Source organism: Colossoma macropomum, unplaced genomic scaffold, assembly GCF_904425465.1.
Source record: "Colossoma macropomum unplaced genomic scaffold, Colossoma_macropomum, whole genome shotgun sequence".
In the NCBI taxonomy this organism is placed as follows: Eukaryota; Metazoa; Chordata; class Actinopteri; order Characiformes; family Serrasalmidae; genus Colossoma; species Colossoma macropomum.
The window spans coordinates 17,953,640-17,977,159 of NW_023494798.1; the positions used below are offsets into that span (position 1 = coordinate 17,953,640).

The following is a 23,520-nucleotide window of genomic DNA, read 5'->3' on the forward strand; positions in this document are numbered from 1 at the left end:
ATCTGTAGACATGCATCTAGTAGCCTCAAACCCATAGGTTCCATCTATCACTCTGAGATTCTTCACTGGCAACATATACAGCTTTATTATTTCCCCAATAAATTTAGTTGTCAGATTTCCACTTTAATTGTCTTAATCATAACAAATACCCAGCATTATCCCGACATACACGACATAGCAGGAGGGCAGATAAACTCAACACACTGTAACACACCATCTCGGTCACAATTACACTAAACACTAAAACAACAACAGAACAACAACAGCAACAGTAATTTTCTTACCGGAGTGTGTCGCCTCCCAAGAGCCACTTTGCGTGGCCACATCCCCCAAACTCCTCAGGCCGTGGCGGACGCCATATATGTTGATCAATTTAGCTGATTTTGAGCAAATACTTATATTTAACTGAGGAGGCATAGTTGTCCATGTCATCTTTAGATACGTTATAAGACCCCAGTCAATTGAAGTTGAACGCTTTGAGGCGGGAAGCAAACTCCCAGTTTGAAAGGTCAAAGTTCCCAGTTGTCGTAAACGGAACAGAGTGAACGTGCAGTGCCCAGCCTTTCTGATCGCAGGGTAGAGCGAGTTCAAGCCACTCTGAGAGGAATCCGGGCCCGCTTTTCCTTTTCTCCCTCCTCTTCACCAAAGGCTTTTTCCTGTCAAGTTGAACTTTTCAGGGCTCGTAAGAAAATAAAGATATTTCAGCGATGCTTGCTGCAAGTTTTAGAGACTGTAAGGTAAGACATGTATTCAGTTAATGGAGAAACACGCTAGCCTGCTTTCTGGAGTTTTCGTTACAGCCAACAAAGAGGACGTGCTTTGTAGTTAGCGAAGTCCAGCTGACTGACTGATCCTGACACTGTTATTACTGTAGGTCGTGTTTACATGTCTTTTGTTAATGTGTGCCCGGTGGAGCTTTTCTCGAGGTCGTACTGCTGATTACAGTCTCACTATCTTGCATACAGGACAGCTATGAAGTACAGTTTTCAGTGCTGCAGTTTTAGGAAATAATCTTAAATGAAAATGTCTTCAGTTGTTCTCTGCCAGAAGGCGGACTGTTATGAGGCGGTCACGGGTTTGTGTACCGCTTTGAATCCTCGGCGGACCAGATTTTATTCACTGATTTTGTTTGTGTTTGTAGGCTTGGGAGGTAGAGGGTCTCCCACTGACCACCACCAGCAATGAGGCCTGCAAATTATACGACGCCATACTTAAACAGGTGGAGAAAATAGACTGATTATATTTGTATTAATGGAGAGGGGGGGGCGGAGAGAGACAGAGACAGTGTACGTGACTGTATGCCACATTCTCTCAGTAGCTAACCTCTTGTTATTATTTTCTGCCCTTGCTTGTGGTCAGTATGTAACCTGGCGTAATGACGAGGTACTAGGAGGAATAGAGGGATGTATGACAGCAGTCCAAGCAGCTGATCCAAACTTTGGTACGTGAGTAGAGTTTGGAGAAGCTTTGTATGTGCTGAGAAAGTGGCTCCATTAAGTCTAATCTCAGTGTTCAGATGGACTATGAACAGAGCAGCTCTGTGATAATGCAGATCAAGCTTGGGGGATGAATTGAATCCTTGCTGTTTCGATAGTCCCGACATTACTTTGATGGAATTTTAGAAAAAAAGGACATATATTTCTCCCATTATTTATTATCTGCTACAGGCAAATGTTCACACAGTCATGAGATTTAACTGAGTACACAGTACCTTCAGGCTCCTCACTGTGATCTTATGCTCACTGTGCTGTAGTGATGGGTCATGTAATCAGCACTGGACTACAGCTGGTAGGCACTGGCAGTTCAGTGCTGCAGGATGAGAAGCTGGCCAGCGCTGTGAGGAGGACAGTGGAGCTGGCCAGCTCCCAGGACCTCACACCCAGAGAGAGAATGCACGTCAAAGCCGTCGAGCTGTTCTCCAGAGGGTGAGCCTGACTAGTTTACTTATTGACTACTGCATGGAAGGAATGAAAATGTCTCCTCACTCCTTACAGCTACAGAAAAACTTGCCCGCTTACCTGTCCTTCAATAATGCATTTAGGCATAAGGCATAAGAGAAGGGGTTCACACATATACACATTGTTTAAGTTTTCACCAGGCTAGCTCTGTATGCACTGTCACGGTAATAAGGCTATCATAACCCAGGCTGCATTCTGCTCCTGCATTAATCAGTGTAGAACAAAGTGCTCATGCCTTAGGGTATCTAAGGTATTTAATGTTTCATTATTTAATGTTTAAGATATTTAATGTTTCATTAAAAAGGGTGAACAAAGTTACCTTCACACACCTTTTGTTAAGATATAATAACTTCAGACTCTTCTGTACTAATGAGGCACTTATATAACTTCATCAAAATGTGAATGCCTTAAAGGAAGACAGAAAACAATGGAGAGCATACGGTGCTGCGCAAAGAATGAGAAAATGTATTTATCCAGGCTGTAAGCATTTATTTGTTTGAAAAAAACATTAAGTTTAGAATAAACAATGCATTGTGGTTTGTGTGTTAGCGTGTTAGCTCGACCATTTCCAAACCTCTCCTTGCCATCTAGTACTTGCTTCAGCTAATCAGTCCTTCATTAAATTTAATCAGACGTGCTGCTAGTGGAATTTGACATGTCCATTTTATGTTTTACCTTATGAACTTCACTGTTTTTTTGTAAATATATGCTTGTTGCAAATTTGATGCATGCAACACATTCCAAAAAGTTGGGACAGGAGCATGTTTACCACGGTGTTACATCACCTTTCCTTTTAACAGCACTTTATAAACATTTGGAGACTGAAAACATGAACTGTGCAAACTTACGGAACTTCATTTTGGGCTCAATAATGTGACACACGTTTTAACGAGTCATTTCTGGACTGACATATCAGCCAGAGCGGTCAGGCAGGCAGTCTTTGGCTTGGAGAATACTTGAATACTTGGAGAAAGGCTGATTAGTCAGACCACAGTACACGTTTCCAGTGGGTGTCCATTTCGAATGTGCTCGGGCTGTTATTGACTTATGGTTTCCATTGTGTGTAGTACAGTCTTAATTTGCATTTATGGATGCAGCAACAGACGGTATTTATTAACAACGGTTTGTCAATGTATTCCCAAGCCCTTGGCATGATATCCATCACAGAAGCATGCCGATTTTAATACAGTGCCGTCTGAGGAATCGCAGGTCATGGGCATTCAGTTGTGGTTTACATGTCTTTGTACTGTTTTTGTTCAGATACAGGTAAAAATGTCATTTTTGTCAACAAACAGTAAAATCATTTGAGATTATGAAATGAAGCTGTCTGTTTCAGAGCTTTGGGCAAGGCCTGTGATGTGTGGGAGGATATTTTGGTGGAGCACCCAACAGACATGCTGGCCCTGAAGTTCTCCCATGATGGCTTTTTTTACTTGGGTGAGCAGATACAGATGAGGGACTCTGTAGCCAGAGTGCTTCCTTATTGGAAACCACACATGCCCCTATACAGGTACCACACAAAACACTGACACCTGATGTTAACTTTTTTCTTTCATATCAGTTATGCTACTACACTGTATAGGGGTGGGAATCTCTAGGCATCTTACAGCTCTATTCTATTTCAATACAGGTGGCCAAGATATGATTATAAAACTATTATTGATGCATCACAAGGCATCTCCATTTTTTATTTCTAAAGCCTACATTGTGGTTTTTTAGTGTATTTGTCATTAACAAGTTTTGCTTTCTATTCTATTTTTTTGTATATATACTTTTTTACATTAACTGATTTAGTTAAAATCTTTTATGAAAACCACTTATTCAATGCTGTAATACTGAAAAACTCATCATTTTTTTGAAAACACTTTCACCAAAGTGACTTGCGTGGTAATTGCTCCTCAGGCTGCAAAACCTTCAGACCGTTACGTGCACTCTACTCCAGTAAATGAATGAGTTCAACTCCACGTTTTACATAAAAATACAAGGAGTTTTCCATCGTTATTACAATATCATTGTGGAATTCAGATGCCTGTGGAAAACCATTAAGTATTATTTTAGCCTGTTAGCTAATCCAGTCGTTATTCAACATAGTCACATTCTTACATAGATTATGTTCACTATGGTTTTTCCTGCATTTTGTTTGACCTCCTTTAGCTTTGCTGCCAAAGCAAAAGTTCTTTTTTAGTAAATGATCTGTCCTCTTGCTTTATAAAGTCTCTGACATGAGTTTATTTTACAGAAGAGGAAACAACTATATAAATTATGAGATTTTGTGAATTTTTTTGATTGACAATCTTTCATGAAAATTGTGATGCATCTAAGAAGATTATTTTTCCCACCCTGAATACCGTGGAATTTAGGTGTATTCTTAATGTATGCTCTCCTGTCTTTGCCTTTAGTTATCTAAAAGGCATGTATTCCTTTGGGCTTCTTGAGACCCGTTTCTATGACCAAGCTGAAAAATTAGCAAAAGAGGTAATAACTTGTTTGTTTCCCAGATCAATCAATAAATACAGTTTTTAAATCAGAAGTAATTTATCTGTTGTTATCAGACAGAATTGCTTAAAAAGGGCATGAATAAATCAGTTAGTGACTTCGGCCAAACCTTAGGTGTACCAAAATCAACTGTTTGGAACGTTATTAAAAAGAAAGAGAGAACTTGTGAGCTTAGTAACCATAAAAGAGCTGGTAGGCCAAGGAAGACCTCCACATATGATGACAGAAGAATTCTCACTATAGTGAAGAATAGAAACACTCAGAAACACTCTTCAGGGGGCAGATGTGGATTTGTCAATGACTCCAGTCTACAGAAGACTTCATGAACAGAAAAACAGGCTACACTGTAACATGCAAACCACTAGCTAGCCACGAAACAGGATGGCCGGGTAACAGTTTGCTAAAATGCACTTAAGAGTCCTAGAAAAGGTTTTGTGGACAAAAGAGACCAAGATTAACCTGCATCAGAGTGATGGCGATAGCAAAGTGTGGAACCACCCAAGATCGAAAGCATACCACCTTAAAACATGGTGGGGGTGTTATTGCCTGGGCCGGTATGGCTGCCACAGATATTATAGCTGATGATGTAACTGCTGATGGAAGTAGCACAATGAATCTGAGGTGTATAGATACATCTTAGTAGCTCAAGTTCAGGAAAATGCCTCATTGGATGGTGCCTCATTCTATAGCAAGACGCTGATTGCAGGCATACTGTAAAAACAACAAGAGTCACTCACCTGATCTGAATCCCATCAAGCATGTCTTTTATATGCTGAAGAAAAATTTAAGGGGACCAGGAGCTAAAAATGGCTGCAGTACAAGCCTGGCACAGCATCACCAGAGAAGATACTCAAGCCCTGGTGATGTCACAGCCTGTTGTTGTAGAACTCAAGTCCCATAGTACCTCTATATCAGGGGACTTAAAGTGTCTGTGGGTGTGCCATGAGCCTGATTCATTCATGACACAGTGGTAGATACAGTGTGTCAGAATTAAGAAATGAATACAGAATGAACTGCTCTCCATTCCCCACAGTTCACTCGCAAAAACTTCACTTGCATTCATCAGAAACACCAGTGGAGTCCCATGCATTTCTACTGTTAAATAATAAGGTACAACAAATAAATTAATAAGTTACAAAGCAAAGTCGGACTATTTAATTTTATAATTTTACCAATTATAAAATCTTATTAAAATGTTATTAATAAATAATACTATTTGTTAGTATATATCGTCTATAATGAATGATAATTAATTTATAATGAACAACAAACTAATTTGTTTTGTTTCTGTTTCTTTTTTTCTTTTTATTTTTGTATTCTGAAAAAAATCTGAATCTAATCTCGGTATTATTTCAGTCTCAGCTACTACAAAGTGTTGGTCTTGACTGGGACGCACCTCTAGTGGTCTTGACTACAGTGCTATCGCAGACTTCAAGCTGTCATTGCATGCAAAGGATATTCAGCAAAGTACTAAACATGACTGATTTTCTGTACATAACACTGCTGGGTCCCAAACATTATGGTACTTTGAAATAGGAGGGGACTATATATTAAAATGTACTGTAATTTCTACATGATAAAAATAAAAAGTATAAAAATACCATTTATTAAAATCTAAGTATGTACTTTTGAAGACGTGTAAATTGTTTGAGTTATAAGTTTAAAACTGGAGTACAGAGTGCCTTTGTTCCAGACATTACAAACATGGAGGGCAATGAAGGTCTTTCCAGTTTCTGAGTTCATATTATGGATTGGTACAACTCTAGGGCCTTGCTCTGACTCCTGAGGATGGCTGGTGTACCCACGCTGTAGCTCATGTCCATGAGATGAAGGCAGAGGTAGAGAAGGGTCTAAAGTTCATGGCCTCCACTGAGAAGGACTGGACGGTTAGTCTTTGTGTGCTTTTATAAACGCCACATTTTGTCTGGGTTTTAGAGTCCAGACTGAATTAAGTTCCAGTGTGTGTGTTTTTTCTGAAGGTGTGTGACATGTTGGCATGCCATAATTACTGGCATTGGGCTCTTTATCACATTGAGAAGGTAAGATTTTAAATTTACACCTATGAATATTAGTGATATGACTCCACATATACCACATGATGCATATTGTTCTTCAAAAGATTCCTTGACCCAAAGATACATCACAATGATTAAAAACTTAAATCAAGTAGGCTGTTGTTTCTTTTTCTTATTGTTTAGTTTTCTGTCTGAATGCACTTAGTGAATTATGAATTGTTGCAGTTGTACAAGTTTTGAATGAATGATTTTCATATTCTATGTTCTGTGTTTGTGATTCTCAGGGAGAATATGAAGCTGCTCTGAAAATTTATGATGAACAGGTTAGTGCTCTGAAAACCTTTGCTCATAGATCTATATGTGCTATAATGTGCAGCCATAGCTAAGGAAGAGGAGTAAAAGCAGTGGTATGTGTCATTTAGAATGTGAATGGCTGTATGGTTGGTGTCATGCAAGTCATATTTACTTTCTTAACTTTGAAGCTCAGGTGTCCATGTCAAGTGCCTGAGCATTTGACTATTGTATGTGGAGATACTGTTATTGATACTGGATGTCTGCACCTTATACACAGTATCATGGTATAATGGACTACAGTATCCTGTGTCACAGAAATAACTCAGATCCATTCTGTAACAGAACTTTACTCTCTCTGGCTCTAATTGTAGCAGTACATTTACCTTTTTTGAGAACCATATGTATTTTTTGACAGCTTAGTAGTTGTATAACTGAGAATTTATAATTTATAAAAATGCTAGTAATTTTTCCATGTATGTCAGTCAGTCCATGTATGAATGCTTCAGGTTTCCCGTCGCTGTTTAAAGTCTGGAGCCATGCTGGATACAGTGGATGCCTGTTCTATGCTCTACAGGCTTGAAATGGAGGGTGAGGCACAATCACTACCCTCTAAATACAACACAGGAAACTAGCACGTCAAATCTCTCTCTCACACAAACAGAACACACATTTCTCAGCTCAGCATGATGTCTGGGTACATACCTTCCTGAGTATATTGATCAGTTTGGACCTCAAGGTAGTGATCATACATCAAGAGTGCCCAATTCTTAACATTCTTAAAGGGAATTCGGCCAATTTTTCAAATTGTCTGCAAAATTAAATTGTTAAGATTATCAGAGTGGTTTGATGGTGAAGTGCTTCATTGTAAAGAAACTTGCCAACACAAATAGTTATTTTATTTACTTTCCAAAAAGGACTAGTGCAACTGCATGAGTCCTGTGAGTTTTTAAATGTGGTGTAGGTGATGGTAAAATAGTTGTAAATCTGAAAAAAAAAAGATTTTATTGGGTACTATTTTGCCTTACAGTGCCCTGTATGGACTTAACATTACTTTTAGAAGAAAAGTGCTTAATCTAAAAACTACTGTTAAATAATGTCACAGGCACCAGGCAGCATTTGTGTACACTTTCTTTCTTTATTTTTTTTTTTGCAATAACTTCCTGTGAGATAGCTTTTACAGGCATTACACTCTTCTGACATCTGGTTCCTATCCTTACCACCGTGAACAAACTCTGACTCTGTACGAATGGAGCATTTCACATCAAACTACTCTAAATGACTGTTTACTGCTTATCAGTTTAATTTTACAGAACTGTAGAAAATTCTGCGTAATTTCCCATTAAACAGATACACTTGCCCTTTTAAACAACATGTAGTGCAACATGTTATGTACAATAAAAGAATATAAAGGATACTCCTATAGTGTCCTTGAAACTTTTCAGAATGTAGGCTGCATTTCTCAGTGGATCCTTCTGATTGGAACAGCGTTCAGTGATGTAGTGGTCTGGAAATGCAGCCCACCTAGACTACAGCCTAGCTTTTTGGAACTCAGCTATTGAGTATACACCAGGTCGAACTATTGTCATGTAAGGCCCCTAGGTATAAGAGTCTTTAGACTCTTACACATACAATAAAAAAGACCTGAAAAGTGAGATTAAACAATTCCATGTTCCTATTTATGTACGTTTTGAGCAACACTGGAATTTTTTGGCTGAAAATTAGCCGTATTAATGCACAATATTCTTTTGTCTTTGTCGTATTAGCTTTTGAGTCATAGGCAAATGCAGAAATAGCCTTTCACACATGGAAGGGCAACAACAACATTCAGTGATTCAATAATTATTGAGAATGTAAAACAGGCTTGAAAACAGAAAACATTTCTTTATTCATTTTATTTATTTACTCATTTGAACATGTTCAAGGGCTCTGCGTTCATCTATTAATATCTGGAGTGGATTGCCCCAAGTATTTGAGCCTCCAAAAGGCCTCTAGCAAAGGCCCCAGTGGCCAGTGCCCCCATGTGTCACTGGGTATATATACCCTGCATACAAAGTCACTCATGACTTTATGGGAAATGAGCTGACTTGGGAGTGGACGTGTCACTTTCTTTTCACAGTCACAGATATTCTTATATTGCAGTCATCTACCTAGTATGTTGTGTTAGCATACATATGTGTATCCTCCCATGGTAGGTGTGAGTGTTAAGGACCGTTACCGGGAGCTGCTGCAGGTGACCGAGCCACACTCAGAAGACCACACTCTTCTCTTCAATGACCTGCACTTCCTTATGGTGTCGCTGGGTTGCAAAGACACAGGCACCACGCAGCGTCTGCTGGAGAGCCTGCGAGAGCTGGCCAAGTGAGCTGCTTTCTTCTTATGTAATGCACTTGGGAGCCTTTACATAACAGCAAAAGCAAAGGGAAGCGTGGGGGCTTAGGCTGTGGTGTTATCTGGAGAGCCCACTGACTAGCTGTGAGATTGAGTTTGAGTAGGTCTCTGCTCTGGGAGAGAAACTCTCTCAGACTGGATGACTGCATGCATGCAGTATGCAATTACAGTTTACCCTGACAGCTGGACCATAGCTAGAATCTGTAAAGATTTCATTGAGAAATGAAGAATAAAACGTGAAAAGTACTAGGAAAAAGATTTCTTGTGGCAGTGTCATATTTTATAATCTGACATGACTGGAAGAAATCTTCCGAGAGCAACTTTTGAGTGCAGCATCTGTTCAATACTGGAAAGCTCTTTCTCAGGAGGAGAAAATTTTACATGACCCTCTACTCTCTCCTTTTTTCTGTTGGCGTTTGCAAAAAACATAAGGGTTTGAGGGTAAATGAGAGAAACTTAAAGCTGCACTATGCAACATTTGGGGATTTGGAGACCTCTCTGGTTGAAATGTGTAATTGCAAAGGTGGATGAAACTGACATCTGAAAGCGTGTCAAAAGAGCATTCAAAGAAAATTCAGTCAAAACTTGATGAACAGCCTGTCTTCTGAGGATGTAAGTAAATTATGTAATGTTATATCTTCACCAGTATAATGTTGATTTTTGTTTGTGACAAACAGCAAGGCATATCTTCTTTTTTGACTCTGTGCGTGTAACATTAATATGTAAAGACTCATGATGTGGTCCAAAGAACTCCCACAAAATCTAACCCAACACCTCTGACATTTAAATCACTATTTCATGATTTACAGAGTGACTCGCAGCAGTACACGCACACCATATTTGTTTTTTTTCCTCCTGACTCAGTAATGCTACTTCTTTTAGTTTTAACAAAAACAAATTATGTAGTGCTGCTTCAATAGAAGATGTTACTCACGTTTTTACAGCAAGTCATAAAAGTGTGAATGGTCCATTAATAGGATCTCCAACTTTACATCTTCTGTCCTCAGAGAGCCAGGAGAGAATCACCAGTTCCAGATTGCTGAGACTATTGGGTTGCCCATGTGTCAGGCATTAGTGGAATATGACCAAGGCAACTACAGCAAGACCGTGGAACTGCTCAAACCTTTAAGATACCACTTCACGGAGATAGGGGGCAGTGATGCACAGGTCAGTCTCATAACAACCTCACATCATAAAAAGGATCCCATCTGTGTTTCCCAGAATTTTTCTAAAACAAGAGACATGCATATTTGATACAGACATTCAAAGTGATTGTCACTCTTCTGTATAGTAATGGTTTGTTGTTTTTGGGAAATGCAGTCCACATCTGTTTACTTTCTTCTGTATTACAACTCTTCTGAGGAACCAGCATTTTTTTACTTGTCATCTTTTATAGAGGGATGTGTTCAGCCAGCTAATCATTCATGCTGCATTGAAGTCAGAAGACAAGTACCATCAAAGATTTGCCAGGTCAGACATAGCCCATAAACTCATAATTAAGTTGGAGACTAATTACTCTTTTAAAGAGTAATTTAAAAAATTCTGCATAATTCAATTATTGAGATGTAAACAAAGTCATTTACAAAAGGTAAAAGTTGAATGTAGACCAACTTATTTTCCTTACAATAATGGTGATGGGAACCAGGGGTCGCAATGTCTATATTGCAGATACAGCCATTTTCATTTCTAAAACAATAGTGAACCAGTGAAGTTTTATTTTGTCTTACAATGCCCTGCATGTATCTCTTCGCCATGAATGGTCTTCAATAATATGTTTTAGGCCAAAACAATGTCACACGCATGAGGCAATGTATGTGTAACCATTTTGTGTTTTCTGTGAGGCAACTTATAGAAGCATTAAACATTTAAACGTCTGGTTCCTATCACCACCGCTGTGAACAGTTAGTATGTTTCTCTGGAGGTGCGCGTTTCACATCAAACTACTCTGAATGAATTATGCAGAAGTTTAGAAAAATTGATAGAATTCCTCTGTAAGTTTTAACACTAGCTTTAATACATTTCATGTTTTGCAGCACAGCATCTAGTTATTTGTATTCTTTTGTCCAGGTGCCTTCTGGTTGAAAGAGATGCAGCGAGACCAAACTCCCCTCTCACTGATCGACTGATCCAGAGAGCCCATTCTCTACATATTTAACTCACAATTCTTATACATTACCTCAAAAATAGTCACCATTCCTTCCATCTCAGTATAGAAAATGTGATTTTAATGTACTAATACTAATAATTGCAATTGTAAAAAAAAAAATCAGTGTCTTAGACCAGACGTTTTTAGTTCAGGTTAATTGGTTGAAGGTGGAAAGAATGTTTCTTTGGATGTTCAGAAAATGCAGTTTAATAAAGCACTAAAAATCTTGATTTTGTATTTATAATTTTATGTTGGTTAGCAGACAATTTACAGCATCTCAAAACCTGGGAGGGAAAGTGTTAAAAAAAAATGTAAAATGATATGTATAAATAATTGTTTTAACTGTAATGGAGCTGGCTGTGGAGTCCTCTCTGCTGTGATCTCTACAGCATGGAGTTGATCTCATTCTGGATCTGAGAGATGAGGATCTGAGACAGCACGATGCCTGCAATCTGCCAACCACAAGAACAAGAGTGAGGTCAGGAGCCTTACAAGCCTTACAAGTTGCTCAACTAGTTAAGGGTGCCTAGACTATTTGTTTTTGTATATTTATTTACCATGAGGTTATCATGCATGGTATGGTGTACAAAGTAAGTGTAACTATAATTGAGCACATCGGCAGCTCATAAAAGTGATCCTGGAGATCTCCTTAGAGAACCCAGTTCCAGTGCTATTGTCATATCTGCTTCCTGATGCTCCTGTAGACCTTGATTAGCTGGATCAGGTTTGATGTGAACTTCCTCAACATAAGGTATGCACACATTCTTTGTGGTTGAGCGTATTTGGCTGGTGCACTGTGAGAATACATGTGCGTGTTATAAATTACAGGGCCTTATTTTGTGTTTCTCATTTTATTTTTGTCTTTTCCCGCATGATCGGAAAGGAAGACTTTTCTGAATTTCCTGTGAAATTATGGTTCAGAGCTCAACCCAGGTATACTTTGATTGATTAGGACATAGCTGAGTTGGTGTTTAACAGATTTTAAGTCAAAGAACATGACCAAAACCAATTTTTGAATTTCTGTGTAATTCAATGGTTGAGATGTAAACAAAGTTATTAAGAGTGGTTCGATGTGAAATAGTTTGTTCTGGAGAAACTGACTCTACAGTGATTGTGAGAGGAATCAAGGGTTGTGATGTCTACAATGCAAATATAGCGATTTTATGTACTATCCAAAACCACCAGCAAACCTACATGTCTTCCGAATTTTCATGTGTCATATTGATGATGGTGGTTTTTGGGGACTGTTTTGCCTTACAGTGCCCTTCATGTACCTCTCCACCATTAATAAATTACTTAAAAATGCATAAACCTTCTCTCAGAACTATCCTAAAACAGTGTCTCAGACATAAGCCATCATATTTGTAACCAGTTCATGTAATATCCTTCTGGGAGGTAGCTCTTAGAGGCATTCAACTCTTCAGAGGTCTTATCAACAGCACTGTCAACAATTCTGACTCAGTACGTTTCTCTTGAACAGAGCATTTCATAGCCAATCACACTAAATAACAAAGTAATTATGTAGAAATGTTGAAAATGTGAAATGGTCTGTGGAATTCCCCTTTAAGTGCTGCTTCACTGATTTGCTATTCCATTTCTAAAAAAGCAACTGGATCTGTTAAGCAAGTACTAAAATCAGTGTGGCTTTATGCTTGTGATTGCAAAACATGCTCAGATGTTGCTCTTGAATCATCCACAAAATAGAACAGAAACGTGCAGACGTGCTCGCCTCGCTCACTGTAGGGCTTTCACTTCAGCTTAAACATCAATGTATTTGATGGAATAGGTAAGAATCCACTCAGCTACAAGGATAAGAACTCACAGCACAAGCTGAAGAAAAAGGTCTCATCTAGAAATTTCTGTGAACCACTTGAATGATCAGTCTTGTCTAGCATTACCATAAAGGATTGGAAATACAATTATATCAATGTGCTAGAAGAGGCATTGTGTCTAGGACTGATTGTCTTACCTGTGGCAGAGCCAGACCCAAAGCCAGTGCCCCAACTAGGAGAAGATGAGATTCAATCCACATCACTGCTCTGTCTGCACAGCCTACAGGGTAGATGGACCTGGCAGCCTCCAAGTACTTTTGGGTCTGAACCCCAAAACCACACATGGTATTGATTACACTCTAAAAGAATATGGAGAAAAATTTTAGAAATTTTTCTTCGTTTCTCCCTCTTTCCTCTGAGGAATTTTTGTACATGAACAGCAGATGGCAGTAATGTTTCAACTTCAAGTTTTGAGATTAGTTCTTTGACTACAGTGGACAGTGGGTTTAACCATCAGGATCATAGAGGAACAACACTATTATTGCATGAATTTATCTTTGTCTAAAAGTTATTAGGTATGCAGTATTGTGATGGGACCTTTACTCTTCTGTCTGTAGGCCTACTAGAGATGCTTATGCGCAGCGCTCTTATAAATTTCCATAATTACTGACTTATATAATAAGCATATAATTAAGAAAACAGCTTGAGCTCACCTCTCCAGGTACTGGGGTGCAGCAGGAGAAAGGCACTGCACATCTCTCTGTGCTGGGGTTGCCCTGGCTGCAGTTAAAATACAGATTCCAGGACCAGTCGGTGTAGTTGTTCCAGCCACAGCATTTGAACTCAGAGTTTGGACAGGAGAAGAGGGAGCATGAATATTATCAGACACTAGACAGTCAAGTCATGCACTCACTTTGCACTTTGTGTTTTGCTTGTCCCATGAATTACCCATCACTTTGAGAGACGCTGAGAGTTGCAGAGAAACAGAGATGCACATTGGGCCTTGTATTATAGCACATCTAAACAACCATTCAAAAAGCACTATATTTGCTGATGTGCAGTACTTGAACAACTGAATCTTTCTGAAACAAATCAATGAAATGTGTTCCAGTGCGCATACTGAATCACTTAGTCTAAACGTTGCTTTTTCTCCCACTTTGCAGACATGAATGCCGTTGCTAAGTCCTCCTTTCTCTAGTCCCCATGTGTCAAACACAAGGCCCGTAGGCCAGATCAGGCCCGCCACACAATCCTATCCAGCCCGCAAAAGTAATTTAATTTTCTATTAATATTAGCCCATTTGACAATGCACTGCAACATAATGTGCTCCGACTTTCCTACCCCAACAACAATCTACTGGACAGCGGTTAAACCTCAGTTCTACACAATTCTGCGCAATTCCACACCTGTCATATAACCAAAATGTATTTCAGCTGCAGTTCAACCACTATAAACACTTGTATATAAAAACAGTCTGTATTTTACCATTAAAGTTTTTGCATATTTTGAATAAACAATGGCCGGTTCAGGTTATAGCACAAGATTCATTAAAAATGAAATAAAAACATTTTTGATGAGATTTTTTAATATGGCCCTTTTACTGGTTGAGTTTGACACCCCTGCTCTAGTCAATATTACCAATGCTAATGCTAACAATAATGAAGCAGTCTATCACAAAACTGTTTATGATGGCAACTAGCCAATGGCTGGGATGCTTAAAGTGTCTCTGAAGGGTTATTTCACAGTTAGGGCTATCAGTAAAACTGACTTTAAAAGACTTTCTATCCAGAAGCAAATTTGCTCCCTGTGCAGCTGCTCTGTGCAGTGTCTCAAAAGATTCTGTTAACATGCTGACTGTGAAACGCAAAATGCCCCCCAGATCACAGCTTTGTTTAAATAGCCTGTTACAGTTCCACATAGATTTGAATAATTTCAGTTTACTGGACAAAATAAACAGACTCACTAAAAAGAACTGTTCTAAAGAATCCATATCCCACCTTTTCCTTGTATTTTATTTTTTCGTCACTTATTATAATTCTATAGTTTTATGTACCAAAACAGTCACAATTAATTTTCTAACCTCTCGTTAGAATTAAATAGGCTGCTTTTGTTACTGTATCTTAAGACCGATACATGACCTCTTATAATTGGCTGCCCTGTATTGCGCTTCATTTAAAAAACAGTCCTAGCTGAAACACTCCTTATAACTTCAGCGTCAATGGGTGAAGCTAAAATGCTGTAGACCGAATAGGTGTAGTTTCCATATATGGACTATATGGAAGCTTTAACAATGTTTACATACTATTTACTCTTTTACTTAAAAAAAAATGAGGAAAATTTTCATTTCATTGCTAAGTGCAGTGAGTACTGAGGACCATGGTGCTGTTAAAGTACCAGCACACCTACTGCAGTGTATATACTTGTATTTATTTTCTGTATTTATTGTTCTATGTCCCTGCACTATGTCCTGTCTTGCACTATGTTGTCTGTAATTGCACTGGAGATCTAGCCTAAAAGTGTTTCGTTGTACTGTACAACCCTGTTTCAGTATAATGACAATAAAGTTGAATTGAATTGAATTGAATTGAATTGAATTGAATATGACTGCTTGTTTACCTCTTTCTGAATGTAATCCATGAGATTCTGAAGGTCCAGGTCATCACGGTAATGCACAATGGCTTTCTTCACAAACCTCCCCAGAGCATCCTGCGTCTGTAGAGTCAATGAGATGCCTCGTGTTTATTTCCACACATCTTTTAAATTCGCCTGCATCTGTTTGGCCTGTTGCATATGCAGATGTCTTTTGGGAAACATGTTGGCCCTTACGGATGGCCGTACTGTATTTGCTAGCGGCAGGGCTAATGTGGTATGACGGGTATGCTAACATATGCTTTAGTGTGGTAATTAATCGTCTACCAAAAGAGATCTCAATTTTATGTTCCCTCCATCACACCAGCATTATGTCTCAAAGAGGCCTGGAAGTGGCTCAGTAGAAAAGCACCCATGGTTCCACACTGAGGAGCCACAGCACTTAATTGTGAGTAGTGCTGAAACAAGAGCTTGACTGATAATTGCTAAAAGACAGAATAGAGTGCAGTATCACAACGGGCCCAGCTGGGGTTTTATTATTATACATTTTTTATATCATAGTTTCCAAATGTCGTCATTACCAATTTCACCAACTAGCTAGGTGCTACCAAGCTGAAGGAGCTTAGCTAGAACTTTTAGAATGGGGTGGCCAGGTAAGACCCAGAGATTTAATGGGGGAGGGGGGGTATTAAAATGATATAAAAAGGTTTTTTCTCCATGCCTAAATAAATCTGTCCATCAATTCCACGTGAATAAAATATTAATTCAATTAATTCAATAAAACTATTGCTGAAAGTAAACTGAAAGACATAACTGTGGTGATGAAACGTATTTTAGTCATTCATGAGTAAACAATGTATTTCAATGGAGTAAATTAAACGTATTACTTCTTTTAATGCACAGTGTTAACTTTAAGAAAAAAACATTTCATATAGACAGGCCACAGAGGTTATTAATTTGGGATGCATTCAATACAGATTATATACCACAGCCAGCCAGCCACTGTATAAGGTAACTTACACCGCATGGGTACACTCAATTCTAAAAAGAAATTAGCATGATAAATGATTATAATTCCCTAATCTTTCCTAGCTAACTCATCTTACCATCAAACAGTTTACTTTATTATGTAAATCACAGAGCACCATTGCTGAATGGATCCAGAACACATTCACTTGCCCATTTGCTGTAAATTAGCTTATCAAGCAAGATACTCTAATTATTCAATGCAGTGTCATACTCTTATAACTGACTGGTATCTACCCTGATGGCAGATTTTCACTATAAAGCATAACTGATGTTAGAAGAAGTGGCCAGAAGGGTGGTCGTGCTTCATTCCAGACACTGGTCACCCCTTGGCTATGCCTCTGCCAAGTTGGGAGGATGAAGGCTAGCACATACTTCCCCCAACAACATCTTTATGATTTGCTGCTAATGTAACTTGGAGGAGACTGCTCTGAGATGTGTTATGACTTGGCCTGTATCACGCTGAATGATGAGGGTAGTAGGAGGGCCATCCTACCCACCCAGAGAGAGCAATGCCAGTTATGCTCTCTTGGACTCCTGGCCACAGATAGCTGTGGCATCACTGGGATTCAAACTTGTGATCTTCTGATGACAAAGCCAGCGCTTTGACAGTTGCACCGGTCGGGTCCCTATCTTATCTGCCTTTTTGTCTGCATTAGCCTAAACTGGCAGTTTGTGAGTAGTAGAGTGGAGTGGTGATTAGATGTAGGGGGAAAAAGTCTCACTGAAAGCACTGACACTCATAATTGGGGGTAATGATTAAATAATGGGGTATGACAGATCTAATTATGTAAATGAGTATGTAGATGACTCATTTTTAAGATCTACCTGGTCAGAATAGAAGAATCCCAGGATTGCTATGGCCAGCTGGGTGAGGAAGACCAGGGTGAGGCTAAATGAAAACTGGAGAGGAAGATGGCAGTAAGCATTAGCCTGGCAGCAACAGTAAGTACTTCTACAGTCTTTCCAAAGCAATTAGAGCATGTCCTCACTGTTTTAAGGAGGTGAATGTTTTCTCGTAGCGCTCCGATGCATCCGCAGAAGGTGATAAAAAACATGACAACACCCACCACTATCAAAATGATGGCTGGATCAATGAGGAACGCATCTCGAACTGTGTCTGTGAAGAACCCACAAACCCAACTGACCATGCAGTATCTGCAGCTTAGCCTAGACATCCAAATAGCTCTGAATTAAATATTTATTGTATCACACAAGCTTTGATAAATGAATGTAGATTTAAAAGAAGCTTATAAGAGAAATTAAAAAGTTTTTTCCATACCTGTTGCCTTTTGGGCTTTAGCATATACTCCTATAGCAACAATAAGCAAGGAGAACACCTGAAAGAGAAGTGATACATCAGTCTTGAGTGATAAATGACTGAATCTTGAAGCACATAATAATAATAATAATAATAATAATAATAATAGTAATAATGATACATTTTTCTGTCTTAGTATGCAGAACTAACTGCAGTAGTAAAAACAGTCAATTTGGCAACAGCTACGCCATTCTTACACTTCTAAAAAAGAAAACTTTTCCAACTTGTAGCTTGAATTTTACAAGTAGATTCTGAGAACTACTGCTAATAGAATATTCCCTTTCAGTTTTTATCTTATTCTTTTTTAACATAGCCTACTGGGTTCAGGGTTTATCAGGTTGGTTATGTCTTAGAGGATCTCCTTTTTCAGCCACAGAGATAAGAGGTGCAAAGCAGATGCATGAATTTACAAAGCCCACCAGAGGACAAACCAGGATTTTTTCCATTCATCTCTGGAGATATCGCCAGGTGATTATGTTGGGGAAAACACTTTATCTGCTGAGCATGAGATAACAATATTGATGTTTTCAGCTGGGCACCATTCACATTAAAGTCATGAGGTTTAACCCCTAAACACTGTTTTCCCAGACAAGGCCTAGTTCTGCAATAAATTATGCTGTCAGTGGTGAATCTACATTAAAAATCCCTGCTGTGTTGGACCAAGATTTATCTGTTCCAGGGAAAGCAACAGTAGGACCTCTTCTTTGAGAAAAGAGATTAAGCTTTAGATCCATTTCCCTTATGCTTTTACAGCAGCACAGTGTGCAGAGCTGACAAAGGTATCATCCCTCATCAGCCAGCTGAACCCCACCCAGCTCCTGGGCTATAGCTGAAGTGGTCTGGCTGAGCTAACGTGCGAGATGAACAGCTGCGAAAATTATCTGTGCAAGTAATTCAGCCTTTTCATTTTCATGAATACATTCTTTCAGCAATTTCAAAGTCAGTAATCAAGTGCAGTCATATGTACAAATCACTTTCATTCATGCATATAACAAGTGATGGGCACTGGCAAAGCTTTTCCACTGACACTGATAATCCCAAGTAGATAGTTTTACCTGAATGAAGATAAACAGAAAGGAACAGAAGAGCAGAACGTAACAGATCCACAGGTTGATGAAGGAAAAGAATTCTGCTCTATTGAGATTCAGGTCCCTGTCTATTGTAATGGCAAAAGTGACAAGCAGTTTCCAGAAAAAACAACAACCCAGCTGGCCTGAACGGACATTATGTCCACCATACAAGCTAGTTGTCGTGTTTCAGTTAGCCGCTGCCTACAATGGAAGGCATTCTCTCAAAGTCAGTAATCAAGTGCAGCTATATGTATAAATGACATTCATTCATGCATATAACAAGTGACAGACACTGGCAAAGCTTTTCCATTGACACTGATAATCCCATATGGATAGCTTTATGTGAATGCAACAGGAATAGATGAATTCAAGTGGACGCTATCTGCTCACGCAATGTGAAACAAAATGTGTAGTCTCATCAGAGCTGTTCCTTGGAGTGAGTTATTCAAAGAACAGAGATGGAGATGATTTCACAGTGCCAGCGAGACAAGTGGCTCATTTGGTCCGAGCAATTCTCTGTAATAAGTAAACCACCACCAGTGCAGTTTTGCTTTTACACCTTTAAAAATAAAGGTTCCAAACGGGGTCCTCTGAAGCGATACCATAGAAGAACAAAGTGTACTTTCCTAACTGTCTTTTTAATAAATGGTTCTTTTGAAGAACCATGCTTGTAAATGAGATGTGCAAGCCCAAAGAGCCTTTTTAAAGTTTAAAGAACATCCACACAATGTATGGGTTCTATAATAACTAGAGGTATGTCCTAGAACTGTGCATCAGAGCCAAGAACCACTTAGGAACCTTTCTTTTTTAAAGAGTATGTGAACTTGTTTGGTAAGACTTTACTATTCAGGCAATTTTAAGGCTACAAGACACCTACAAGTTCATCATGACAACTGATGTGAATCGACATAAACATTTATAAACAGGTGTCGTCTCTCATAAAGGATGCTTTTGTAAAGCTTGACGTCAAGTTGACAACACAGGTGACATCATTTTTTTCTGACTTTTCTGTTTTGTTTCATTACACTTGTTATAACATGTTACATTACAACATGTTATAACTGACTTTGTTGCTTAATGTTTATGGCACAGACATAATGCTGATGATGTGCCATAGCTTAAAACTTAGGAATGGTAAAATGAAGCACACTTTACGTAAGAGCCACAGAAAATGCTCATTTTTCAGCTGTCCAGACTAGACAAGCTGTCATATTATCTGTATTATGTCACTGTGACACACACTGAGCTTCCAAATGTTACTTCGCCCCAGAAAATTTCGTGAAATGGCCTAATGTCAGAAATAAATCTTTACTTGACATAGATGTTCTCAACTTGACATCAAAGTTGCTAGTTGCAGCCTTTATGACAAGTGACCAATATTGGAATAAGTGTTTATAAATGTTTATGTAGGTCTGTGTGAATTGTCACGAAAGATTTATGTAGGTGCCACTTTATGAACACTGCCCTACTGTAAAATGTCACCATTTGTTTTCCCCCCTGCCCAAAAGGATTGCTGTGTGGCTGAAAAATCCAGAAAGCTGGTGCGACTGGAACAAAGGGCTGATGGATTACGTTGCAGCATTGAGTCCAGGGGCCTGGGTTGCAGTAAACAAACAGAGCAAGGACGATTTTGGCGGTGGCAATCCAGCCTGGCTCGATGCGCGGGCCTCTGCAGCGTGCCATGCTGTCACACATACAGCCCAACACATGGCCGCTCGCTCCGCTCACTCAGTCGCAAAATGAACACTGATCACAGGCAGCTTTGGGCCAGTCAGTCAAACTCAGTTAGACAGGCTGCTTAACCAAGTGTCAATCAGATACTGCATGTTGACCATTCCTAGGGGATTTGGAGTGACAACGACTGGCCTGTAACAGCAAATAAGAAGCAGTCTGTACAAATAATGAACGCAAACATCACTTTGAGATGCAAAAAAATAATGTGGAAAATCTGGAGGGTTTTTTCTTCTGTTTAGTATCCTCCTCTGCACACGCAGCCCTTTGCAGTTTTGCAGAGGATTTGTTATTCCTGCTACGACGCTTTTCATATGCAAAAAAAGGCCACTGCAATTGTATGTAAATTCAGAGCTGAGAAAGAAGCCACCCTGATGAGTGGTGGATGTAAATGTTGAAACATTAAAAGTAATTGGACACTGTAACAGCTATTGCAATACTATGATTTTGAACATAGGAAAGTATCCAATTTGCACTATAATGTTTTATTCATATGTAAATTCTCCATGGAGCTTGAGAGCTTGTAGTCTGCACTTTGGAAACATGTTGTTGCTCAAAACCACTGCTGGTACTTGAGGGGGAGGGCTGTGTGGCTTCACTTACCCAAAATAAGAAGCTGAAGAAGAACAGAAAATAACGGATCCAGGGGTTGATGAAGGAAAAGGTTTCTGCCCTGTTGAGATTCAGGTCCCTGTCCATTGTAATAGCAAAAGTGAACAGCAGCTTCCCGAAAAAACAGCAACCCAACTGGCCTGAACAGATATTTTGTCCACCATGCAAGCTAGCTGCCGTGTTTCAGTTCGCGGCTACCGCCTAAAATGGAAGGCAGCAGCTGCGATACTGTCGTACCATGTACACTAGAGCCAGAGAATCCTGTTACACACAAACATCTCTGTGGCCTGACTGGCACTGAATAGTCCTGAAGCTTTGTTGCATTGTTTTACTGTCACCAGGGTTGGCTAATGTGGACAGAATGAACCCAGTGATGCAAGCATTAACAGACAGGCAAACAAGCCTGGAAAGCTGTGGATTTGATCCCTGTTCCTCATTTTAACAGCCAAATACATAATTTTGTGTCCATAGCTGAACACTGAGCTAAACTACCAGTCCCAGATTAAGCCTAAATCTAGACTAAAAGGGATTTTCAGTGGTGGATCACCATCTGTAATGAAATTAAGCCCAAGAGTACAGTTAATCCACATACAGGAAACTGGCTCATGTGAAAGCATGTCTTAGGGCAGTAAGTGGATGGAGTGTTTCTTTCTGTCCTCCAGCTCCAGCAGACTTCACTTTGATGGAACTGTTCAGGAGCAAACTCCTACCTGATTGTTTAAACCTTGACTGTGATCTCCTCAAAATGATAATTTGACAGTTTTGAGACCACAAAGCATTACTCATGCCATATTAAAGAGGTAATTTTTATATTTATAGATATTTGAATCACCTTCCTCTTAAACTATGTGTAGTCTTTCAATGTGTCAAGTGGTCTAAAGAGGTGTGCTCTCAAACTTGACTTTGGGGGGAAAAATCAGCTTGAGGCTGCTGTAAATATGGAAGTGAGTGAAATTTAAATTTTTCATGCACTTTTCCAACATAAACAGTGATAATACAGGCTTTAGGCAGTCTCTTTCTGTGTTTTTATTTACATATTTACTTTTTGACCAACTGGCTGACATTTTTTAAAAAGCAATTTTAATGTAACGCATTATATGTAGTTGATTGTACACTTACTTGTACATTCTTGTCTTGTATATATGGAAGCCCATTACCAAGTATAATACATTCATACATACTATACATACTATATATATATATATTAGGGGTGCGGGAAAAAATCGATTCTTAGATGAATCGCGATGCGGACATGAACGATTCTGAATCGATTAACAAATGTCAAAAATCGATTTTCTAAATATTTAATTTATAACGTAATGTTGACGGAACGCAAAAGGCGGAACTTGGAAGTGCGGAAGTGCAGCGCCCGGACAGTCTGTGGCGGCACATAACAAAAACACAACTGGATGAGTGAGAAATCCGACCGGCTCCCTCTGCATCAAAAGCCAGGTCAGGTCAGGAGTCACAACCCAAATGATAAGAAGAGCCATTTTGTCCTTTCAACAAAAATCAAACCAGCTTGGGAGCCACAACATTTAATGTCCAGTATGTCTCAGTATGTGTTAATGTCCTAGTATAGACTAAACAATATAAACGAGAGCGCAGATTTACTTTACTCTGCTTTAAGCTTTAGCCGCTTTCCTCTCCTTTCCTTTAGGAAACTTTTATTCAAAACTAGAGCAGCTTATAAAAATGTAAAATGTCTCTCAACTGCTTTACGAGGGTGAAGTCGCTTCTTATTCGAATTTACCCGTTCCACCTTAAATTCTGACTGAGGCGCCGAATGTAAATGCGACACCATTTAAGGTGGAACGGGACAATTCTGCGTGGACATCCATCACCACTGGATCTTATTTCACCGTAACTGTGCATTTTATTGCAGATGAGTGGCAGCAGCGTCTCGTGCTCCAAACAAGAGCACTGAATGAGAGCCTTCTAGTTCACTTGCCACATCACTTCCATTTGATTTATTAATAAGAGATATTGGAAGTAAATTCATTATGGATCATTACAAATACTTTGGTTTAAAAGTACCACGTCACTTTAAATAACAATAACACCGAGTCACTTAGTCACTTTAAAATGTATACTGTCTCTAT

The 23,520-nt window shown here is 39.1% G+C and overlaps 2 protein-coding genes across 3 annotated transcripts; one reads left to right on the forward strand and one right to left on the reverse strand.

Moving 5' to 3' along the window:
• The first annotated feature begins 547 nt into the window (after positions 1–547).
• ttc38 (tetratricopeptide repeat domain 38) lies at positions 548–11,527 on the forward strand. Its single transcript, XM_036584972.1, has 14 exons — positions 548–737; positions 1,142–1,219; positions 1,360–1,441; positions 1,754–1,925; positions 3,295–3,468; positions 4,358–4,433; positions 6,221–6,340; positions 6,434–6,493; positions 6,754–6,792; positions 7,270–7,351; positions 8,956–9,121; positions 10,159–10,318; positions 10,548–10,621; positions 11,219–11,527. Exons 1-14 carry the CDS (start codon positions 708–710, stop codon positions 11,304–11,306), a joined length of 1,401 nt encoding a protein of 466 aa, XP_036440865.1. The 5' UTR covers positions 548–707; the 3' UTR covers positions 11,307–11,527.
• Positions 11,528–11,557: 30 nt separating this feature from the next.
• Positions 11,558–21,606, reverse strand: tspan33b (tetraspanin 33b). Of its 2 annotated transcripts, none has more exons than XM_036584974.1 (8): positions 21,410–21,465; positions 17,967–18,024; positions 17,677–17,854; positions 17,513–17,587; positions 15,686–15,781; positions 13,783–13,911; positions 13,267–13,428; positions 11,558–11,749 (listed from the first exon to the last, which is right to left on the reverse strand). In XM_036584974.1, the coding sequence occupies exons 3-8, from the start codon at positions 17,833–17,835 to the stop codon at positions 11,681–11,683; spliced, it is 690 nt and encodes a 229-aa protein (XP_036440867.1). In that variant the 5' UTR covers positions 17,836–17,854; positions 17,967–18,024; positions 21,410–21,465; the 3' UTR covers positions 11,558–11,680. The 2 variants fall into 2 exon arrangements, with proteins under 2 accessions (XP_036440867.1, XP_036440866.1); XM_036584973.1 differs by having other exon boundaries at positions 11,574–11,749; positions 17,677–17,804; positions 21,410–21,606.
• Between the last annotated feature and the right edge of the window lie 1,914 nt (positions 21,607–23,520).